General features: G+C 41.1%; 1 protein-coding gene across 1 annotated transcript; it reads left to right on the forward strand.

Annotated features, from left to right (window-relative positions):
• Positions 1-3,604: 3,604 nt before the first annotated feature.
• Positions 3,605-4,464, forward strand: LOC109169476 (protein NRT1/ PTR FAMILY 5.5-like). Its single transcript, XM_019318358.1, has 2 exons — positions 3,605-3,913; positions 4,024-4,464. Exons 1-2 carry the CDS (start codon positions 3,605-3,607, stop codon positions 4,462-4,464), a joined length of 750 nt encoding a protein of 249 aa, XP_019173903.1.
• Positions 4,465-23,425: the final 18,961 nt, after the last annotated feature.

Consider the following 23,425-nt stretch of genomic DNA (forward strand, 5'->3'; position numbering starts at 1 on the left):
TTAGTCTCCTATCATGTGCTCTTGGCATTAATTAATCAAGAGACTAAGGCTTCTTTGGTAGCCTTTTTAGAGGTACGCTGTAGTGGTGATATATTGAAATAGACTGCGCACTATAAATAATAACGCAGATAGGGAAATGTTTATTTTGAAAACATGTACTAGGTATAACAATCATAACAATCCTTGAGGGATTGATTTGTGATATGCCATTAGTTAGATTTGAAAAAAAAAATATTAGGAATTCCCCTTCACAATTTAATTGCTTCAGGCACACTAACATAATCTAACTAACTTTATAGTATTATCTCATCGGACGGTGTTTGCACTTGTCCTAACGACCCTTCCAGGGTTTGACAAAATATTTGGGGATTGATCAATAGTTATTGTCAAGGTTTGATCCAAATGTTGACATTGGAAATTAGAGCTCTTAGTTCACCTTCGGGTAAATATATATTCAAAAAATAAGAACTATAAATTTTATATCTCAATATTATATATGAGATAAATTTCAATATTTAGCACTCATGTCCGATATTTTCTATTGTAAAACTAGCACTATATACAAGTTTGACTTTGGACAAATAATTATTGACTTTTGAATTGTATCAAGTCAATTTCACATTAGAGATATATAATTTGTCCGAATATTGTTATCATATAATTAGTGCTATGAATTCACCTTCCAGGCAAAACTATAGTCGATTATTCATGCTAGATATCACAAAATTTAGACTCATATAATCTAATTGACATCACAAGATCAAAACAAGGTTTAGCAACAACAGGTGCAACCTAACAATGAAAAACCATATTGAGAATTCATGCTTTTGTCTCATTTATAAGTTGTGTGATAAAATCTCAATAGTTATGGCCTATAGCAAATAATTAATTGCCAACATGAGAAATAACAAATTCTCTTATATGAGCTTAATCAATAGATTATATGCCAAATGTTGTCAATTAAAGAGAAACATATTCAATATGTGATATAATTGTCCATTATGTCTTGTACACCAAAATCTCAATTAAATCATGCACATTCATTTTAAATAAAGGGTATCATGTTTGATAAAATGAGAGAAGTACCGTTCGCCGAAGGGTAACGAGCACATGTTCGCTGCTGGATCCATTCATTCCTATTTCGTGGAGTCAAAAACTAACACTTTTCCAAGCAAGCTCTCATTTTATCTCATAGTTTCATACAAGTATGAAAACATCACAAAATAGCAAGATATACAAGCTAAACTGAAACTGGCAGAAAATTTCAGAATTTTGACCTGGATTGCAGAATTAACGGGGGAAAAACGGTAACACATTTTGACACAAAATTTTGCAGATAGGTATTTCAGCAAGTCTAGAACGTACATGAAAAATTTTCATGCCAATCCAAGGTCTAGAAGTATTTTTCCAAAAATATTTCCAACATTGCGTCAGGCAGAAAAATAACTGGCAGCACACTGCCAAAATTTTACAGAATTTTCTGGAACAACCAAAGCATATTTTTAAGAAAAACTTTTATAGACATCAAATATCACAAGTCTAGGTTCTCCAGAAAAAATTTCAGGCCAAAAGAAGTTCAACAGGTATTTTTCACGAATTTAATTTTCAAGCTGTACCGGTCAGAATATTCAAGCAGTGATTACTATGTGTAAACAAAATTTATTTACAATTTGTTTGCTTCTGGCAAACCAGCATGATGTGAGTCTTTCATGAGTCATTAGTCACCCGAATACTCATAATTGAGATTTTAGGCCAAAATGAGTGACATAAAAAAAAAAAAGATTAGTGCTCTTAATTTACCTTCTGGGTATAACTATATTAAAAATTAGACACTATCATTTTGTTTAAATACTCAGATTTAAGATTTATTCTAATGCCCGAGACTCATGTGAAATAATTTCTATAGCAAATTAGCACCATCAATTAACTTTTAAAATAATACAAAGCCAGTTTTACATTGGGGAAACCGCACTAGTGCTGTTATTTCTAATTTGTGCTATGACTTGTTGCTATTATGTTTAGAATTTTGGCTATAATCACTTGTTGATCAAGACGATTCTTCAGGGACAGTCATATCATATAATAAGTGCTTCATTTCTAGGCAAATATTATATGCATTTATGCAAGTTCCCATTAAGATTTAAGAAAAATCTTTATCATCAAATATGAAGAGAGCTAAAATCAGAATAACAATGGCTTAATCATTAAGCTGCCGACCAATTAACCATGAAAGCCTCCAAACTGCAATTACAAGCATATGAAAATTCTAAAGCCAAACAAGTTGACATTTTGGATTAAACCAATAATACTGATTTCTCTAGACAAGTCTCTTATGAATAGATTTGTGCATATAAAGAGACACACATAGAGACATGCATGCATAAAACCTCATCAAAACAAATAAATATTTTTGAATTCCTGACAAGTCAAGAAATATAGCCATGTATATGCCAATTGATTGTCCACAATAGTATGACCCATCTTTCAACAAGGGCTATTTCACGGTATTAATGTACCAGAGCATTCATTTATGTTCTATTAACATAGATTAGACGTATGGTCATTTAACATATATTTATAACTTCAAAGCATGCATCATGTGGTCATTTAATAATCATGTATTTTTTTTTAAGGTAAAACTACTTATCTCGTAAGGTTGCTGAGTCCACCATGTATGGAGTAGCAAGCACCTTCTGATTTCGCAGATGATTATGTGTTGTGATGTCGTTTGGGAACTGAGCCGCAGCCAGAGAGTAAAGAAACAAAAGCACAACACAACACCGAGAGTGAAGACTCCGTGCGAAAAAGATTCCCCCTCACACCCACTTCATGCATTCATCAATGGTTTTGCTGCACACAACCTCAACTATCCTCACGCCTCGATGTTTCGTGGGGAGTCTCCAAAACGTCGGGTCTCTGTCTTTCTGGACGGCGATCAATCTGAGACCTACGGACAAAAGAATAAGGGAGAAAAGAGAGGATCATCTCATTCATGGGTCCATTCTCTACAAGATTACAAAGTATATATAATCTATATTTGACAGCTATTACATAACATTCCATAAATACTAAGCTGTTACAAATCATGTTATTAATGCCAGAATAATGTCCATAATAAGATTTTACAACATGTACAATTTTTTTTTTAAAACAAAAGAATTTAAAATAAAAGATAAATCAAAATGCCGGATGGAAACCTATTTATGTTTTCTATTTTTTAAAAAGAGTTAATTCCAACAATGGTCCCCGACTATGTTGATTTTTCACAATTGGTCCCTGACTTTTAATTTGGACAATTTAGACACTTGACTTTCGAATTCATTCCAATATTGGTCCTTCCGTCAAATGAGAGTTAAGTGGATGTTAAATTAAGGGGTAATATTGTCCATTCAAGTGCTTAGTGTCTTTCTCTCTTCAAACATCAGAATAACAAAATCCCTAAATCCATTCCTTAGTCGTCCGCTGCATCGACGAGAGCGATCTATGGGTTTGCAGCCACAATCGCATTGGTGATCGCAAACTGGTTTTATATTGAGACACCAGTACCAGAGAGTGGCGATAAAAAAATAAATTTAATTTCTGTAAAATGTTCAACCAAACCGCCATGGTGTGGCCGTCGTTCATAATGTGTGGGGTGGTTTCCTCCATCGGAAACACCCTCTTCGTCGAGCAGGCCGATAGAATGAAGCCAGATGCTGGTGTTTACACAGTCCCTCTCGGCGTCCTTTTACACCTACCCAACGCCGCGAAGTTCATCCTCAAACAATGCTATGGTTTTAGTTACACCTTGATGAATAACTTCTTCAAATTGTGCGGTAAGATAACAACATACTTCAAAGGAGTTGACGCCAATGTGTTTTATATAGAAAAGATGGCGGCGCTGTTCGGCATCGGAATGGCGATGCTCAACGCCGTACTATGTTGCTTGGCGGCTTAGCGGCGGTGGTGGTGGAAAACGTAAGGTGGTAGGACACTATGAAGAAATATCTGCACCACGATAGCAAATTTTGGTTGGTACCTCAGTTCGTTTTTGTTATCGGCATCGATGCATTCCTCCAAGTAAGCGTCAATGATTTCTTCAAAAACTATGACCCTCTCGATAAATCATCACAAGAGGGGAAACCCACCTTGGAAGATCAGTCCTTGAAAAAGTACAGTATCCAGTTCACCAACTTCGTGATGGGTCTGGGATTTATAGGCAGTGTGGTGTCGGTTTTGGCGGTGGCCAAAATCAGCCAGAGTGTGACTGGGAAAAGCTGGATACAGAAAGAAGTGACTGATTGTCGGCTGGAGAACTACTATTGGGTTTTTGCTGTTCTAAGTAGCATCAATATCGTTTATTACGTTATTGCAGCTATTTGTTACACCTGCAGAAAGTTAAAGAAGGCTCCCAAGAAAAACACGGCCCCCGGCGACGCTCCTCAACAACCCCGGCCGGGTAAAACTGGATGTTGCTCCTGCTAGTTGATGGTGGCCTCGCCGCCTCGCCTGCGGCCAGACAGCCGATGGTGGTCAAGGCTGCGTGTGGCCAAAGTCAGGCTTGAAATGAAATTAATGTGTTGAAGCCTGAAATTGAGAAAGCAATAAAGGAAATGACTTGAATACCACTCTACTTAACGCCAACCAAACGGCTACTTAACGGAAGGACCATTGCTGGAACACTTTTGATAGTCAAGGGTCTATTTTGTCCAAATTAAAAGACGATGACTAATTTTGAAAAATCGTAATAGTCGGAGGACCATTACTGGAATTAACTCTTTTAAAAATTAGAGAAATATAAACGTAAATTTGTTTTTGTTTTTGTTTTTTTTTTTTTATTGTTTTAAATTTTACATTTCTCGAAAAAAAAAAGTTCAATTAACAAAATATCTTTAGTGCCGCCGTGAAGTTAAATAGTAAATCTCCCTCTCTCTCTCTTTATTGGTTTCAATTATCTTACTTTCAAATACTTCTTTTTTCTTTAGCAAATTCTTCTTTCAAAGGTCGTTTTACAAAATGCCCTAACTCTGTTTGTTTCTCATGTGAGTCGAGGATGACTTATACAGCTTGAAACAGAGATCATAATTCATGCTCGAGGTTTATTTCTTACTGTTCTCCTACTTCTAGGGATGTCAATTTAGCCCGAACCCGATGGACCAACCCGATAAAAACCGAAACCGACAGGGCTATGGCCCGAACGGGCTAACCCGATAAAACAAATTAGCCCGATACCCGATAGGGCTAGCCCGAAATTAAAAGGGCTAGCCCGACAGCCCGAACTATTAAAAATTATTTTTTTATTATAGAAGTGACGTGAAACCTAACATACATAAAATAATTATTATAATTAAAAAGAAATAAGTAAATAAATAAATAAATACATATATATATATATATATATATATATATATATATATATATATATATATATATATATATATATATATATATATATATATATATATACACATATATTAGTAATGCTACTGTACAGTAGCATTACTTTACTTTTTAAATGCTACTGTAAGCATTACTAATATATATATAGTAGCATTATGTTATATATATGTATTATGTTATATATATATATATATATATATATATATATATATATATATATATGTGTGTGTGTGCGCGCGCGCGCGCTACTGTACATTACTAAATGCTACTGTAAGCATTATTAATATATATATATATATATATATATATATATATATATATATATATATATATATATATATATATATATATATATATATAAAACTAAATGCTACCCCCGGTTTTGCCCCGCCCCGTTATTATTCCTACTCTAAATATGAGTACTCACTTTTAGTTTCTAATTTTAGTTCAGATTGTTCAACCCGCCCGATTAGCCCGACAACCCGAAGTTTAGGGTTAGGGCCAAACTGAACCCGAGAATAAAATATTAATTAACCGATTAGCCCGAACCGATAGCCCGACAACCCGATAGGGTTAGCCCGAAACCGAGTGGGCTGGCCCGATTGACATCCCTACCTACTTCGATCTAAATTTTCTTGAAAAATCTCTAAGGATAAGATTTGACCGGCAAATTTTTATTATTTAATAATCTCTCTTTATAATTGGTCAAATTATTTAATTATGGAAAATTAGGGAATAATTAATGATGGTATAGAAATCCTAAAAGAATATAGAATTGAAGAATATTTAATTATTGTTATATTATTATTGTGACTCACGGAATACAATATAAGAATATTTAATTATGGTTATATTATTATTGTGCCTGACGACCATTATATACTAACAGAACTTGAAAAGAAACTAATAATAATAATAATAATAATAATAATAATAATAATATAATAATATAAGTGGTAATAATAATATCTAAAAGTAATTAAGTGTTAATAATAATAGTAAGAATATTAACGTAAGAATTATAACATAAAATAAATCGTAATAATTAATAATTATAGTTTAGGATTAAATTTGGAATTGTCAGGAAAGATAAGCGACCTCTGGTGAAATTAACTCTTAAATAATTATATATCGATTTAAATATTTTTAATATATTACAACAATTCCATTCCGTGCATCGCACGGGTGAAAATACTAGTATTAATAATAAATTTTACTACCGAAATAACATTGATCTTTTACCACAAATAAAAAGAGTTAATATTTTAAAAATGCTTATTTATGAAAATTGTTGTTTTTTTAATACTTACTTTTTGACATATCAAATCAAATAATAAATATTGTCATGCAAAAAAAAAATTAAAATTTCTTATTTATTTATAGTACTAAATATGATGCATTTAATAATCAACTAAATTTAATTCTTAATGAGAGAATCCAATAGACCTCATCGGTTTGAGCCGTTCAATTATGAAAAACCTAAACTGATTTACCTCATTGTTATTCTTTGTTGGTTAAGATCATAATATGCGAACAGAGCAGAGGATTGAAGATGATGTTTGTCAGAAGAAGTATATTGAATTGAATTGGGAGTTACAGTACAGGAGTTTATATACATGATATCTAATAGAATAGTAGTTAACAAAGCTAAAGACTAGGCCATGCTAAGCTATGAATGCTAACTGCCTAATACACCCCCCTCAAGCGGAAGGCGGGCACGGCACGACGCCAAGCTTGAACCGTAAATCAATGAACCGAGACACAGATAGGGGTTTGGTGAAAATGTCGGCTAGTTGATCATGAGTAGACACAAAATTTACCTTAAGAGCACCAGACGCCACTTTGTCCCGAACGAAGTGATAGTCCACTTCCACGTGCTTAGTCCATGCATGGAACACCGGGTTCGAGCAGAGATAGGTCGCGCCCAGATTATCACACCAATGTACGGGAGTCGTGGGGCAGGCCAAGGCTAGATCCTTCAGAAGAAACTGAAACCAAACCACTTCAGCGGAGACATCTGCAAGGGCTTTGTACTCAGCCTCTGTGGAGGAGCGAGCGACAGTCCACTGTTTCTTCGAGCCCCATGAGATTAAATTGGGTCCAAGAAACACCGCATAGCCAGCTGTAGATTTCCTGTCAACTGAACAACCGGCCCAGTCAGAGTCTGAGAAGGCATGAACCACAGGAGACACTTAAACCTGTAAGCCGAAGACCAAGAGAGAGCGTGCCTTTCACATAACGTAAGACACGCTTAAGTGCAGCCCAGTTGTCTTCTTTAGGGTTGTGCATGAACTGACACAATCGGTTGACTACAAACGACAAGTCTGGCCTAGTGATCAGTAAGTACATAAGAGAACCAACTAGTTGGCGATAGAGAGTCGGATCATCCAAAGGAGAGAAAGTAACGTCACTAGCTGCCGTGGTGACGGTCATGGGCGTAGAAAGTGGCTTACAAGAGTCCATCCCAGCTTTGCGAAGTAGTTCAGTCATATACCGTCTTTGAGATAATAGGACTGCACTGTCAGTGTATAGAGCCTCAATGCCGAGAAAGAATCGAGGTTGACCCAAGTCGCGAATCTTGAATGTCGAGGCAAGCTGCTTCAATATGAACATCACCTGCGAATCATCATTCCCTAACAGGAGAATGTCATCGACATATACCAGGATATAAATGCGGACTTGGCCAGAATCATAAATAAATAGGGACACATCAGTTTTAGAAGGCCGAAACCCAACTAACACAAGAAACTCTTGCAACTTTGTAAACCACGCCCGGGGGGCCTATTTCAGGCCATACAGTGACCTCTGAAGCTTGCAGACGTGATCGGGGAAGCTCGGATTGGCATACCCAGGTGGCTGCCACATGTAAATATCTTCAGTAATGTGTCCGTTTAAGAACGCATTATGGACATCCAGTTGTTTCATAACCCAGTTGTTGGACACGACATAGGCTAATAAAAGCCGAACCGTAGCCGGTTTGACAACCGGACTATACGTTTCCGAATAGTCAATGCCCGGAACCTGGTTAAACCCTTTGGCCACCAGGCGGGCTTTATACCTCTCGATTGAGCCATCAAACTTGCGTTTTATGCAATACACCCATTTGCTACCTATTACATTCATTGTGTTACAAAAAAGGAACTAATGTCCACGTGTTATTTTGTAGTAGTGCATTAAATTCTGCATCCATCGCATTGCGCCAGTGTTGGCTTTTTACCGCTTGAGAGTGGAAGGATGGTTCATCATCGTCAACGGAGGCAATCATGGCTCGGGGAGGGCGGCGCTGCTGACTTGTTGTGTCACGCAGACTCATGACATGCTTGCGAGTCGGTGAGCGTTTCCGTCGGGGACGAGGTACAGTTGTCGATGAAGTGGTAGGGTGGTAAGAAGAATCCGTAGTATGAGCTGAGGAACTTTGCATAACATGAGTCGGTTGAGCATTGCTGCTAGTAGATGAGTGTCCGGTTGGGCGTGGCACTGACGTGGACTGTGTTGTACCATTGATCACAGGTTGAGCAATCTGGACACACGCCCACGGTATTTGGCTGGTGCTAGTGCCACATTCCTGCGTTAATTCTGGACTGTACTCGAATGGGAAAACATCCTCATTGAACCGCACATGACGAGCAATATAGGCTCGCCCCGTTGTTCTGTCCAAGCACCTGTAACCACTAAATGAATCGGGGTAACCCAAAAAAACACAAGACACGGGCCGGAACTCCATTTTATGTGTGTTGTAAGGAGGCAAACACGGAAAGCATTCACAACCGAACACCTTTAAAAGATTATAGTTCGGTGACTTATGAAACAGTAAGAAGTAAGGACTTTGATTATGAAGAACTGAAGTTGGCATCCGATTGATTAAATAGACTGCTGATTCAAAAGCGAAATGCCAATATTTATGTGGGACATGACTATGGGCTAACAAAGACAGACCAGTTTCCACAACATGATGATGCCTACGTTCAACAAGGCCATTTTGTTCATGTGTGTGGGCACATGATTGGCGATTTAAAATACCTGCAGCCACAAACACCGAATGCAGCTTTCAGTATTCACTATCGAGGTCAGATTGGATACTTTTAATTTGACTTGAGAAATATTTTTCGACTAAGGCACAAAAATGTGGAAATATTGAATAAATGTCTGTTTTATTTTTCATCGGATAATACCAAATGTATCTTGAATAGTCATCTACATATAGTACAAAATATTTAAAACCTTCAGTCGTGGTGACCGATGAAGGTTCCCAAATATCCGTGTAGACTAATTCAAGAACCGAAGTTGTGGAATGCGTAACTTGTGACAAGGGAAAGCGAGTGGACTTCCCCATTTGACAAGCAGTACAGACTTTGTTCAAAGAACTTACAGAATTATTAACTGGACAACTAGACAAAACCTGACGTAGGACTTGATTATGCGGGTGACCGAGACGTTTATGCCAGACTTAAGCTGATGTTCTAGCAGACAAAAGGGCAACTGGAGATGGAGCACTGAGCGAGTACAATCCACCTTCGCTGGGACCTTTAAGAAGAGTTTGGTGGGTAACCCGGTCCTTCACAAAAAAACAATAGGGATGAAATTCAAAATAAACATTGTTATCCCCTGTAAATTTTTGCACGGATAACAAAGAAGCACGTAACTTTGGAACGTGTAAAATTTTATTTAGAAAGAGTGACCGAGACGGGGTAGAAATGGAAACTGAACCTGTAAGCAGAATTGACAAACCTGAGCCATCGCCAACCTTTAAATTCTCGGTCCCCGTATACTGTTCGGTGTCTTGTAGGATTTCCGAATTCGGTGTGGCATGAGCATTCGCCCCCGTGTCTGGAATCCATACATTATTGAACGGAGATGTTGCGAAGTCATCTTGAGGATGTTGTTATTACGCCACATTGGCACGCGGTGGAGCTGCTTGACTCCAAGTTTGGTGTGGCTGGCGAACGGCGGGGGCATCACTGTAGCGCTGGTAACACGTCAAGGCGGTGTGGCCGGGGATGTCACATATTTGGCAGCGAATTGCTCCACGTCTGCATTGGCCACGACCCTGTTGCCCTCTGTGGCTACGACCATGACCTCGGTTGCCATCGGGAGGGTTCGCCGCAGCTGGCTGCTGAGTGAAGAGGGCCGACGGAAATTGTGGCATGGGTGGTGACGCGTCGTCCGCAAACAGATATTGATGTGTGGCGAGGAGATCAGCCACCTCCGGCAACGTCAATGGTGCACTTTTGGACGTCAGGGAAGCCACTAACGCTATGTACTCCAACCGCAAGCCGCGGAAGACATGGAGGTTCTGCTTGTCGAGGCTTACCGGTCGGCCGGCCTGAGTGAGCTGCTCGACGAGGACCCGTGCATAGTTGAGATACTCCGTGGGTGAAGAGTGTAACACCCCTTGTTACGGCCTCTAAACTAATTAATTATTTAATCATTTACCCAAAAGAAAGAATTAAATTCCATTAAATAATTAGGAAGAGTCCACTATAGCCCATGGACCCTTATCCCTAAAACCAACCCCATAGTCCTATAAGGAATAGAATTAGCAAACCCATACCATTTAGACCCTAATTGGGACTCTTAGATATATAAATAGGGACATAGGAGGCACCTAGAACACACACCACAATAACTCCCACCACACAAGAATTCCCAAGAATCCCCATAGGAGAAATCAAGAAAGAAGAGATCTTAAAGAAAGACCCTTCATAGCCAAGGAATTTAATTAAGGCTAAGAGGTAACCCATGTCTCAACAAAACCTATTTTCTATGCTATAATCTTCTCCTTTGGCTCCTTCTATATGCTTGTGTCTTGATGAAATCTTCTATGATAATTATGATATGATCTTGATGATTGATGAGATGATTTTATGTGTGATCTTGATGATCTTGATGATGACAAGAGGATCTTGATGATTGTGTGATGTTCTTGATTAATCTTGATGTTTCTTGATATTAAAGAAGAACTATGATCTTGATTATTTGAATGGGATTAGAGCCCTAGTAAATTGGGAATTTTATGTTATGATGTTCTTGGTATATACTTGGGTGGGAATTTGCATGTTCGGGTGTTGATTATGTTTAGAAGTCATGATAGGATGTGTTCTATGTGATTCTTGCTTTTGATCCGTTAATTGTCTACGTGGTGTCGTCGTTTGCGTTTAAAAGTGTCTAAGCATGGTTTCGGGTTCCACGGAGGATCCCGAGACTTATATTTTGAAAAAGAGTCAGTGGGGGGTAGGTGGGGGTAGGGGGGCCCGCCACCTACCCACTGCCCGAAGTAACACCGCCGGCAGCGGGCAGTTGACTGCCCGACGGGCACCCGTTGCCCAGAGGTTCATCGCCGGCGGGTGGCCCTCCACCCGCTGGATTTTTCCCACTTTGGGACTTTGGCTTCCCCGTTTGATGTTTCCCCGACCCTCGTGGTGTCCCAAAAGACTCCGTTTATCGTGCCTAAGTCTAGTTTGATGTTTCGGGTACCGTTCGTAGGATAAAAGAGTCTTGTGTATCGCATGCAAGTTGAATTGGTATCCCGTTGGCCTAGGTGAAAGAAGTATGAACCCCTTAGGATTATTCATAGTATGTGGATGACGACGCATAGGTTTCATTATACGTTTTCTCCCCTTTCCCAATGTGTTAATATGGGTTGCATGTGCTTGCTATGTGTTATGTGTGCATGATACCCCAATTTGGTTGCGATCAAATTGGTTATACATGAGCTGCGGTTCATTATCATGGCTGCGGTCAAATTGGTTACTCATGAGCTGCGGTCAATGACTCACTTCTAGGGCTGCGGTCCACCTCATGGGCCTCGTGTGCTGTGGTCCACCGACTTGACGTGTCAGGCGGTGTGTAGGGCTACTAGCCACGAGGAAGGCCATAGTCCACCGAATGAGTTCGTCAGGCGGTGTGTAGGGCTATGGTCGGCTGCGATCCACCGAGTGTATGTGCCAGCGGTGTGTAGGGTCGTAATCCCCAAAGATCATAGTCCATCGAATGAATCCCCCAGGCGGTGTGTAGGGCTATGATCGACTACGACCCACCGACTGAGTTCGTCAAGCGGTGTGTAGGGTTGCAGTCCGCAAAAGAGGATCACAGTCCACCGATTGAACGCGTCAGCTGTGTGTAGGGCTGTGGTCCGCCGTTGAATCCATCGACGGTCTATATAATATGCTGCGGTCAATTCCTTCATGTTGTGGTATGAGGTAGGGTGCTGCGGGGCCGTGTTAGCGCTACAAGCGCTAACCCTCATGTTTGGGGCATGCGATTGGTCCCGTAGCGCCACCAAAGTATGCTTGTGTGACAAAAATATGGATTGAATGATGATTTGAATGATATGAAAGTGAATTGTGACCTTAGATATGTGTATTTATGATGTTGGCTCTATATAATTGATTATCGTTGTTGAATGTGTTTATCCCTTTTTGTCGAGTCCTATTCCTGGTTTTAAAGCTAGAGTCTCCTAAGTACATATCTTCCTGCTTCAAAATGGTTTTACTATATCTATGTATATATATTTACCTATATTGTATTTTAACGCGTTAGAGTGGGTTACCAGCATCATTCGCTGAACAGATATATTTGGCTTTCAGACACAGATGATTAGCTCCCGGAGCGCGCTAGAAGAACTCGGATTAGATAGTTAGTCTTTCCTTTCGGACTGCGTGCCTTATTGATGTAATGAAAATATTTGAGGATAGTTAGTTAGAACAGCCTGTGCATCTGAGCTCTCCAGCTCAGATGTGGCATAACACCCCCGACTCTTTGTTTAGAATGCTTCATTTGATATCTATTTAATAGAATTGCTTTCTTATTATAAGATCAAAACGTTTTAAAATTTTTGGGGTGTTACAGATGGTATCAGAGCCTAAGTTTGACCTTAGGATAAGACTCTCTAGACCAAACTTTAAGACATTAGGCTTAAACTCTAGGTATTCAGAAACATAGGATTCAGGAATCATAGGACGCACGGTGAGATTGTGAGCCCCCTAATCTTCCCCTCACTCTAATTCACACTTAATTTGAAGAACTTCCCTTACACTCATAGCATCAAGGTAAGGATGCAAAATAATATCGGCCTGTAAACCCCCAGGATGGCACCAACAAGGAAACAGGCAAAGGCATCGGGACTCCCCACACATGAATCCTTGATTTAGAATCTGCAGTATCTGGCCCAAGTTGCCCAGACATTGAGCAACACAGTCCTCCAACCACCACCACCAAATAGAAACTCGGAAGTCCACCACCAAGTCTCAAAACACCGACCGCCTACCTTCTCAGGGGATGAAGACCCCACAATTCTCGAAGAATGGACAGAACTTTTGACAAGATATTCGGAACAGTAGAATGCCCAGAAGGTCACCGAGTAGAAACAGCCTACTTCTACTTCAGACACGAAGCTGACCTCTGGTGGGTACAAGAGAAACCTAGTTGCGAACAAAGTCCGGGATTCAACTGGGAGGCCCTAAAAACACGATTATGGGAACGATTCTACCCTAGTCACATAAAAACAACCATATACGAAGAGTTCCTCCATCTAAAACAAGGAGCAACCCCAATCACAAAATACTACCGGCAGTTCCTCAAGTTGGCCCGCCTCACACCCGAGCTGGTACCTACAGAGTCAATCAAATTCGGGAAATTTATGACGGGCCTCAACCTCGAAAGCCAGAAGGCCCTAACCCTACGCAAACCAAGAACTCTCGAAGAAGCCTATACCAAGGTATCCCAGCTACAACGAATACCGAGCAGGCCACAGGAAACACACCTGGGACACAATCCTATGTGGCGAACAAAAAGTGGTTTTGCGAGGACCAAACGGCAAACGGGTATCCTACCACGGGACCCACAAGAACCCGGAAATCAAATTAGTAAACATGATGAAAATGAAGAGATATCTGACCCAAGGACACGAAGCCTTCCTGTGCTCAGTCAAAGATCTCGACACCAAGACAGCCGAGCCTCAGACCATTCCAGTGGTAAACGAATTCACCGATATCTTTCCAGACGAAATCCCCGGGGCACCCCCAACCAGAGAAGTAGAATTCACCATAGACTTGGTGCCTGGCGTTGCCCCAATCTCGAAGCCACCCTACAGGTTGGCGCCAAAAGAAATGAAGGAACTAAAAACACAACTTCAGGATTTACTAGATAAGGGATACATACGCCCCAGCGCCTCAACATGGGGAGCACCAGTACTATTCGTCAAGAAGAAGGATGGGAGCATGCGTCTATGCATCGACTACAGAGAACTAAATCAAGTTACAATAAAGAATAAGTATCCTCTTCCCCGAATTGATGACTTGTTCGACCAACTTAAAGGAGCAGGGGTGTTCTCAAAAATCGATTTAAGATCCGGATACCATCAGATAAAAGTGGTCGACCCAGATATTCAGAAAACAGCCTTTCGAAGCCGCTACGGCCACTACGAATTCACGGTAATGCCCTTCGGACTCACCAATGCACCCGCTGTATTCATGGACCTCATGAACCGAGTATTCCGGCCCTACCTAGATGACTTCGTCATCGTGTTCATCGACGACATCCTGGTCTACACACGAGACAAAGAGGAACATGAAAAGCACTTCCGCACAACCTTGCAGACCTTGAGGGAACATTAGCTATACGCCAAATTCTCCAAGTGCAAATTTTGGAAGGACAACGTGGCATTCCTAGGACACGTGATAACCAAAGAGGGGATTAGGGTGGACCCAACCAAAATCCACGCTGTCAAGGAATGGCCCACACCGAAATCACATTCAGAGGTGAGAAGTTTCCTAGGGTTAGCAGGCTATTATCGAAGATTCGTACCCGATTTTACCAAGATAGCCCAACCCCTCACCAAGCTCATGAAGAATGAAACCCCCTTTCGATGGGACGACAACTGCACCTCAGCCTTTCAAAAATTGAAAGAAAAATTGACCACAGCACCCGTTCTAGCCCTTCCCTCTGGAGTGGAAGGATTCGAAGTTTTCAGCGACGCCTCCAAAAAGGGACTAGGATGCGTACTAATGCAAAAGGGCAAGGTAATAGAATACACATCCAGGAAACTCAAAACCCACGAAGAAAACTACCCCACACACGACCTTGAGCTAGCTGCCATCCTGTTCGCCCTAAAAATTTGGAGGCATTACCTATACGGAGTACAATGCAAGATCTATACAGACCATAAAAGCCTGAAGTACATCTTCACTCAGAAAGATCTAAACATGTGACAACGAAGATGGTTAGAACTTATAAAGGATTATGATCTAGATATTCAGTACCACGAGGGGAAGGCTAACGTCGTGGCAGACGCCCTAAGCCGAAAGTCTAACCACTCCCTCAACACCACTTGTGTAACACCCCGAAATTTTTGAACTTTTGAAACTTATATAACAAAGGTAAATTCTCATTAAATCCCAAAGCATAATAAAAGGGTACGGGGTGCTAGGCCACACCTGAGCTGGAGAACTCAGGTGCACAGGCTCACTAACTAAAATCCTCAACAATATCAATACATAAGTGTGGCACGCAGGCCGAAAGAGAAACTATCTACTCTACGCTTCGGATCTCTAGCGCGCTCCAGTGTCTACTCGTCAGTGCCTGAAAACCAAATATATCTGTTCAGCGAGAAATGCTGGTAACCCACTCCAACGCGTTGAAATACAATATATATATATATATATATATATATATATATATATATATATATATATATATATATATATAAGAAAAACCATTTCGAAGCATGAAGATATATCCTAAGAGACTCTAGCTTTAAAACAGGGAATAGACTCGACGGACAGAGATAAGCATAGTCAACAATCATAACCAAGCATATACAATTCACTAGTATAGGGGACAGACTTCGACAGATAGAGATAAGCACAGCCAAGCATATACGGGTTACTAGAATGTATCCTATGGTCACGCTTTCACATCATAACATTCATAACATCAAACCATCCATATCTCATCACATAGCACACTTTGATGGCGCCACAGGACCAATCGCATGCCCATACATGAGGGTCAGCGCATATAGCTCTGACACGGCCCCGCAGCACCCTGCCTCGTATCGCAACACGAAGGGGTCGATCGCAACCGACCGATGAACCGCAGCTCATCATAATGTTTAATCGCAACCCAACAGTGGACCGCAGCCCAAGAATAGTTATCTGACCGCAGCCAGGAATATGAACCGCAGCTCATGTGAAACGTTTGATCGCAACCAAACGGTGGACCGCATCCCGAGAGTGTAAATCTGACCGCAGCCAGCTTCTGAACCGCAGCTCAGGAATAATCAATTTGATCGCAACCAAATTGGGGTATCATGCCCACATAACACATAGCAAGCACATGCAACTCATATTAGCACCTTGGGAAGGGGGAGAAATCGTATAAAGAAACCTATGCGTGATCAATCACATACTAGGAATAATCCTAAGGGGTTCATACTTCTTTCACGTAGGTCAACGGGATACCAATTCAACTAGCATGCAATATATAAGACTCGTTTATCCTACGAACGGTACCTGAAACATCAAACCAAACATAGGCACGATAGACGGAGTCCGTTGGGACACCATGGGGGTCGGGGGAACATCAAACGGGGAAGCCGGGATCCCGAAGTGGGGAAGTTTCCAGCGGGTAGCCGGTGGGTGAAGAGTCACCCGCCGGCGACGAATCTCCGGGCAGCGGGTGCCCGGCGGGCAATTGCCTTCCCGCCGGCGGCCCGCTGCCGGCGACGGTAATTCCGGCCGCGGGTAGGTGGCGGGTCCCTTACCCCCACTGACTCCTTTTCACAATAAAACGCCCCGGGATCCATCGTGGAACCCGAAGTCATGCTTAGACACTTTTAACGCAATCGATGACACCACGTAGACAATTAACGGATCAAAAGCAAGAAACATATGACACGTATCCTATCATGCTTCCTAAATACAATTAACGCCCAAACATGCGAATTCCCACCCAATATATCAAGAATAACACTACACGAATTTCACGATACATCCTAGGGATCTAATTATATTTAAATCATCAAGAACGTAATTCATCCTTTAACATCAGGAACCAATACAATTTATAAAGAATATCACATAATCATCAAGAATCCGAATTCCCCAAGAATATCACACAATCAAGAAACCCTTATCATCATCAAGATTTTCAAGATAAAACCATATCACCAATTATCAAGACCACATCATCAATATCATAAACAATTCATCAAGACACAAGAATATATAGGGGGGGGGGGGTGCCTAAGATGGAGATCATAGCTAAGAAAATAGGTTTTGTTGAGACATGGGTTACCTCTTAGCCTTAATTGATTTCCTTGGCTATGAAGAGTCTTTCTCTAAGTCTTTCTTCTTTCTTGATTTCCCCTAGGGGAATTCTTGGAACTCCTTGTGTGACACCCGGTAATTTTAAGCAATAATATAATTTTGAGAAAATTATTTAGTTTACCCTTAAAATATTTTTGTATCTTGCCAAAAGAATTTTTGAAAATTATTGTTATTAAAAATTAAATTGCTATATTGTCTATTATGCCTAAAGAAAGTCTTATATTCTTTTTCGTATACATATCAATATATATATATATATATATATATATATATATATATATATATATATATATATATATAATTTGATAAGAAATAAACCAAGAGTTGAATTGGTGTGTTAGTTTGAGACTTGTATGTTAATCTTGAGATGTTGGGTTTGATTCTTGCTAATTGCAAAATAGTTATCGTGTTTTTTTTTTTAAGCAGAAATGGATTAAGAGTTCTCGGCAGAAGCATGTGAAAAAAAAAAACAATTATGTGATTAGCAGTTGATTGGAGTGATTAGTAAAAAAAATAATTGATTAGCAGTTACAAAGTAATATAATGAATGATTAAAAGAATATTATGAACAAAGTAATATAATGAATGATTAAAAGAATATTATGATGATGGACAGTTATTATAGTGATTGATTAGCAGGACACATTAAAAGAATATTATGTTGATGGACAGTTATTATAGTGATTGATTAGCAGGACACATTAAGAAAGATAATTATTTTAGTATTATAGGATCGGCAGAAGGGAAAAAGAAAGAAAAAGAAAAAGAAAGAAAAGAGACGAAATGAAAGAAGAAAGTGAAGGAGAGAAAGAAAGGAATTGGAGGTTGGGCGGTTTATGGAATTGCTAGGAATTATTATTTTGGTAAGATTTCATGTTCATCAAAATTACTTTTCCCGTAAATATTATATGTTGTGTGAATATGAGTATGATATCTATGATGTGAGTTATAATGTTCATGTGATCACAAGTGCATTGTAATGTTGTGAGTAGTAATTCTCGAGCTATCGAGAATGGGTTTCGACGTGTCGAACCCGTGTGTTGTGTAAATGCTTGGCTTGGAAGTTTTGGTATTTATATATATTTATATATTTTTATATATTAAATAATGATCAAATGTGATCAATTTACAAAAAGTATTATTTTGGACAAGCTACACCATTTATATATGTGGTGAAATTCTTATTATTATTCCACGTTCATATTATTAAAGTTTGGAAAAGAAATATTTTTAATGAAAGTATATATATACATACATATTTTAGTCTTGGAGGAGCGTGATATTTGGTGCTGGTGTGAGCCGGAAAACTCACAACCAACTGATTGGAAATTTTTGTCATTTTGCCGGAGTGAGCCGGGAGAACTCACAAAAATATTTTTATTATACCGGAGTGAGCCGGAAGAACTCACAAGTTTGAAATTTGCCTCAGATATGGAAACCGGAGTGAGCCGGTAGAACTCACATTGGAACTCTAAAATTATTTTCATGATTGGCTTATGATGCCTTTTGGTGGTTATGTTGAGAGCTTAAAGACTCTTCACTTGGTATCTACTCCTCCTTGATAAATATGTTATATTTTGGAAAAAAATGGCGTGGAAGGTTTTGGAAAATGATTATTTACTAAGTAATACTTGGAAAGTCTCTACTATGTTAATTGTACAAAAGTATATATATATATATATATATATATATATATATATATATATATATATATATATATATATGGTTTGCGAAAGTATAAGAATATATAAGTATTTTAATTTGAAAATTATATAAAATCCGAGCCTATTATTTTATGGGGTGAAATGGAACTTACTTAGCTTACGCTAATTTTTGTCTATTCTCTATCTTTTTGTGTCAAATAATTTTTACAGGTGAACATAGATAGGAATTCAAGATGAATTCAAGCTAAGAGGGAATTACGAATATACCTATTGGAGATTTACTATTTGTGAAGCTTTATGGTTGTATATCATTATCCTTTATTGTATTATTATTATAGAAGTTGGATTTGGGTTTGAGTTTATTCGATGTTGTAATTTTAGCCTTAGCACTTAGGTTGTAGGTTGCCTAAGTGTGGCGGTAACACCCTTTATTTTGGTTAGTTAATGCTTCCGCTATAGTATTAATGAATTTTGAATTGAGAAAAAGAGTTATTTTAAAGAAAATTTGGTTTTGAAAAATGGGGGTGTTACACCTTGTGTGGTGAGAGATTATTGTGGTGGGGGTTCTAGGTGCCTCCTATGTCCCCTATTTATATATCTAAGAGTCCTAATTTGGGCCCAAATACTATAGGCTTGCTAACTCTATTCCTTTTAGGACTAGGGGTTGGGTTTAGAGGTGAGGGCCCACGAACTATGGTGGGCCTTTTCCTAATTAATTATAGTAATTTAATTCTTTCTTTGGATAATTGGTTAAATGATTAATTGATTTTAGGGGTCGTAACACGGGGTGTTACACTCTCCTCCCCCCCCCCCCCCCCCCTTAACGGGAAGCTTCGTCCCTGAAGCTTGGTGTGTTAATCCATTCTTTCACCCCTGGACATCCTGTATTTCGGCCTCCTGGTTAGGAACGTGGCCCCACGTTTTGTCCTTGCTGGGGTAGACTGGACTTATGGTGTCGTGGTGATAGGAAAGTTTGGGTCTACCTTGGTTTCCTGCTCCGGAGCTGGATGCCTTGCGAGCGCCCAATGTGGCCTCGATTGCTGCCATCCTCTGATCTAATGCGCGTGTCGTGTGGATTAAGGACGAGAACCCTTCTTCAATGATTTGGTTTTGCCAGGTGAGTTGTGCTAGGATGCGCTCATTGACCGAGTCTTCGTTTTGTCCCCTTGGGTTTCCTCCCGATCGTGTGTGTGCCGGTGGGTTAGGCTCGCTATCCTCTTCCTGATCCCCACCTTCCTCTAGGCCCCCAAAATCTTGCATTGCTCGTTTAAGCTTTTTGTTGGAGATGTCCAATTGGTCGACCAATTCTCTTCGCTCCTCCTCGGGTTTTAGGCAAATTTCTTCGAGGGTGATGTATGGTCCCCCTTCGGTGTAGTAGATATCATTGCGGCGGAGGTTCTGGGCATTAAAGATCATGCCGTTTACAGTCTTGACCTCAGTGTGGCTTAGATCCACCCCCTTTTTCTCCATGATCCAACTTAGGATCAACCCGTAGGGCAGGCAAAGTCGGTTGCTTGTCTTGCAAAATTTCATGTGTTTTAGCATGAGGGCCGGTAGGTTGAACTTATTTGTGTTTTAAGAGGTAGGCAAAAGTGCACTCTAAGCTCCCCACGTCTTTGCTCTTATTATTTGTGGGCAAGAGGCTGTCAGTTACAATCATAACCAATATCTTTTGCTCCGCCGTTAGCCACATCCTATTTGGTCGCGTGGCGGAGGTGAACCCTTCCTCTTTCCCGAGTAAGTATCCGAGGTAGTCTTTATACCCCGTATTTTGGGTATCAATCCACCCCTTTCGGTCGTAATTTGACACACCCGTGGTGGTCAATTTCAAGAGCTTGGCCAAGCGGCATTCGGAGAGTATGATTTCCTTGCCGCGGACCTTGGTGGTGATTTCTAGTTTATCACCTCGTTTGGTGGCTACTAGGTGTTGGTAGAATTCTTTCACCAATTCGGGGTACGTATCCCCTTTGATGGTGAGGTATGTATCCAAAAGCCCTTGGTGATTAAGCATATCGACCAATTTCGGAGAAAATTGGTCGGGTTCGAGGGCTTTACCTCCGATTACGGTGTAGTCGGCGTTGCTCCATTCCAGGGTGCAGACTCCAAGGAGCTTTTCGGCATTTTTGGAGAGGTGGTATTTTTTTCCGGTGAACTTCCGGCGGGTTTCCGGCAGCGCGGTTTCCTCGTCGGTGAGGAGGGCGGCGGCGAGCTCGGCTCTAGCGACGGCTTGGCGAGGGGGCGGTGGCTTTTGGACAGGGCTGGGCAGTGGTGGCGAGCGTGGCAGCGGGGGTGCTTCAGGCGAGTGGCGGGTGGCGGAGGCGTCGCGGTTTGCTTCCGGACGGCGACGGCGGTGTGCGGTGGGGCGTCGTCTGGGCGGTCGGCGGCGGCTTCGGTCGTCGACGGCGTCCGGCTGGGGCTGTTGGTCCGGTGTTTGAGGAGGCGGAGAGGTGAGATGGGAAGGAGGGGTGAGGGAGAGGGAGTGTGGGAGAAGAGGAAGAAGAAGGAGAAGAAGAAGGGTTTTTGATTTGGGGATTTGTGGGTTAAGATTTTGGTCTTGTATGTGGGAGGTCAAGGGTTCAATTCCCATTGGTGACACTAAGCTTTTTGATTGCGTGGTCCCTGTCTTTTTCCTTCTTTTGACTTTTAGTGGTGGGAGGCTTGGCTTGTTTTCCCTATGCATAATTTTAGTTCCACCCCCGTAAGTAGGGTCGGATTTCGGTCTAGTCTTTTATTTATAATGATTCCGAAGTAATTAAGCTAAGTAAGTAGTTCCACTACGAAGGTGGTTACAAGGAACTTGCCGGTTTATCTTAGACAAAACTCGTCTTCTTGGTTTTCTTCCGTGGGGTTTGCGTGGTCCTCGTCTTCTGGGGTTAGGTACCCCTCCTCGAGGTTTTTCTCGTTCCCGAGTTCGGCCTGGGTGCGGCTCATGACGAATATCTTTCCAGGAGTGCCGTAGTTTCCTTGGTGAGTGGTGCCCCCGTGTTGACCCATGGTGGTGGTGCGTGGCCTTTGGGGTTGAGTGCACTGGAAGGCCTTGTGTCCTTCTTCCCCGCAGTTGAAGCATCGCCTGGGATTGCCCATGCAGTCTTTGCCCCTATGGCTTTTGTTGCATTTTGGGCAAGGGAAGCTTCTTGTGTTAGCTTCATGGCTCCCTAGGGGTGGCCTTTGGCTGGTCAGGTTACTTGGTCTTGTGTTGGTGTCATTTCCTGTCCTTTTTACGGGTGGTGTCCCACGTCCGGTGTTCCTTTTCCGTATCTGTTCTTGAACCCCACGTTGTAGTAGTTGGATTCGATAGAGATTTGCGGCACTGGAGTAAGCCTCGTTGAGGGTCCGGGGTCTACTTACCACTAGTGCTTTTCGGGCTTCGAAGTTGAGGCCCGATACGAACCTCTCAATTTTGGTTACCTCAGTGGGGACTAGTTCTGGTGCGAAGCGTGCTAGTTCTAGGAATCGTTTATGGTATTCCATGACGGTGGTCGTTCAATGTTTCAAATGGAGGAACTCTTCGTGCATAGATGCTTTTACGTGTGTTGGATAAACTCACTCTCGTAGACGTGTTTTGAGGTTTTCCCAGTCGAACCCTGGTTCTTGTCGGTAAGCGGGTCCCTCGTGGATCCACCAAAGGTCTGCCTCGTGTCCCAAGTACAACGAGGCTATCTCCACGCGGCATCCTTCTGGGCATTCTACCAGCCATAGAATTTTATCGAGGGTCCGGATCCATTCCTCAAGGATTACGGGGTCTTCTTCTCCTGAAAATGTGGGGGGTTGATGATTCGAAACTTGTCGGGCGACGTCTGAGTATGTATTCGATGGAGGTGGTGGGGGTCTGTTGTTGCGGAGAGCTACATCGCTTAGTGCTTGGGCGACTTGTGTCAGTTGCTGCAGGGTTTGGGTCAGAGGGTCGTGGGTGTCGGGTTCCGGTGTCCTTGATTGTCTTCTGTTTGGTGCCATGTCGTCGTCCTTCTGGGTCAATGTTTATAGGGATGTTAGGTGAGAGTCCTGTATCCTTACTTTGGCGTGATAAGTGGAGGGAAAGTTCCCTTTAGATAAGTG

Source organism: Ipomoea nil, unplaced genomic scaffold, assembly GCF_001879475.1.
Source record: "Ipomoea nil cultivar Tokyo-kokei standard unplaced genomic scaffold, Asagao_1.1 scaffold3314, whole genome shotgun sequence".
NCBI lineage: Eukaryota > Viridiplantae > Streptophyta > Magnoliopsida > Solanales > Convolvulaceae > Ipomoea > Ipomoea nil.

Coding starts and splice junctions, on each gene's coding strand:
- LOC109169476 (XM_019318358.1), top strand. CDS start 3,605: ATGGTGTGGCCGTCGTTCATAATGTGTGGGGTGGTTTCCTCCATCGGA. Junction 3,914..4,023: donor GAATGGCGATGCTCAACGCC/GTACTATGTTGC, acceptor TTGGTACCTCAG/TTCGTTTTTGTTATCGGCAT.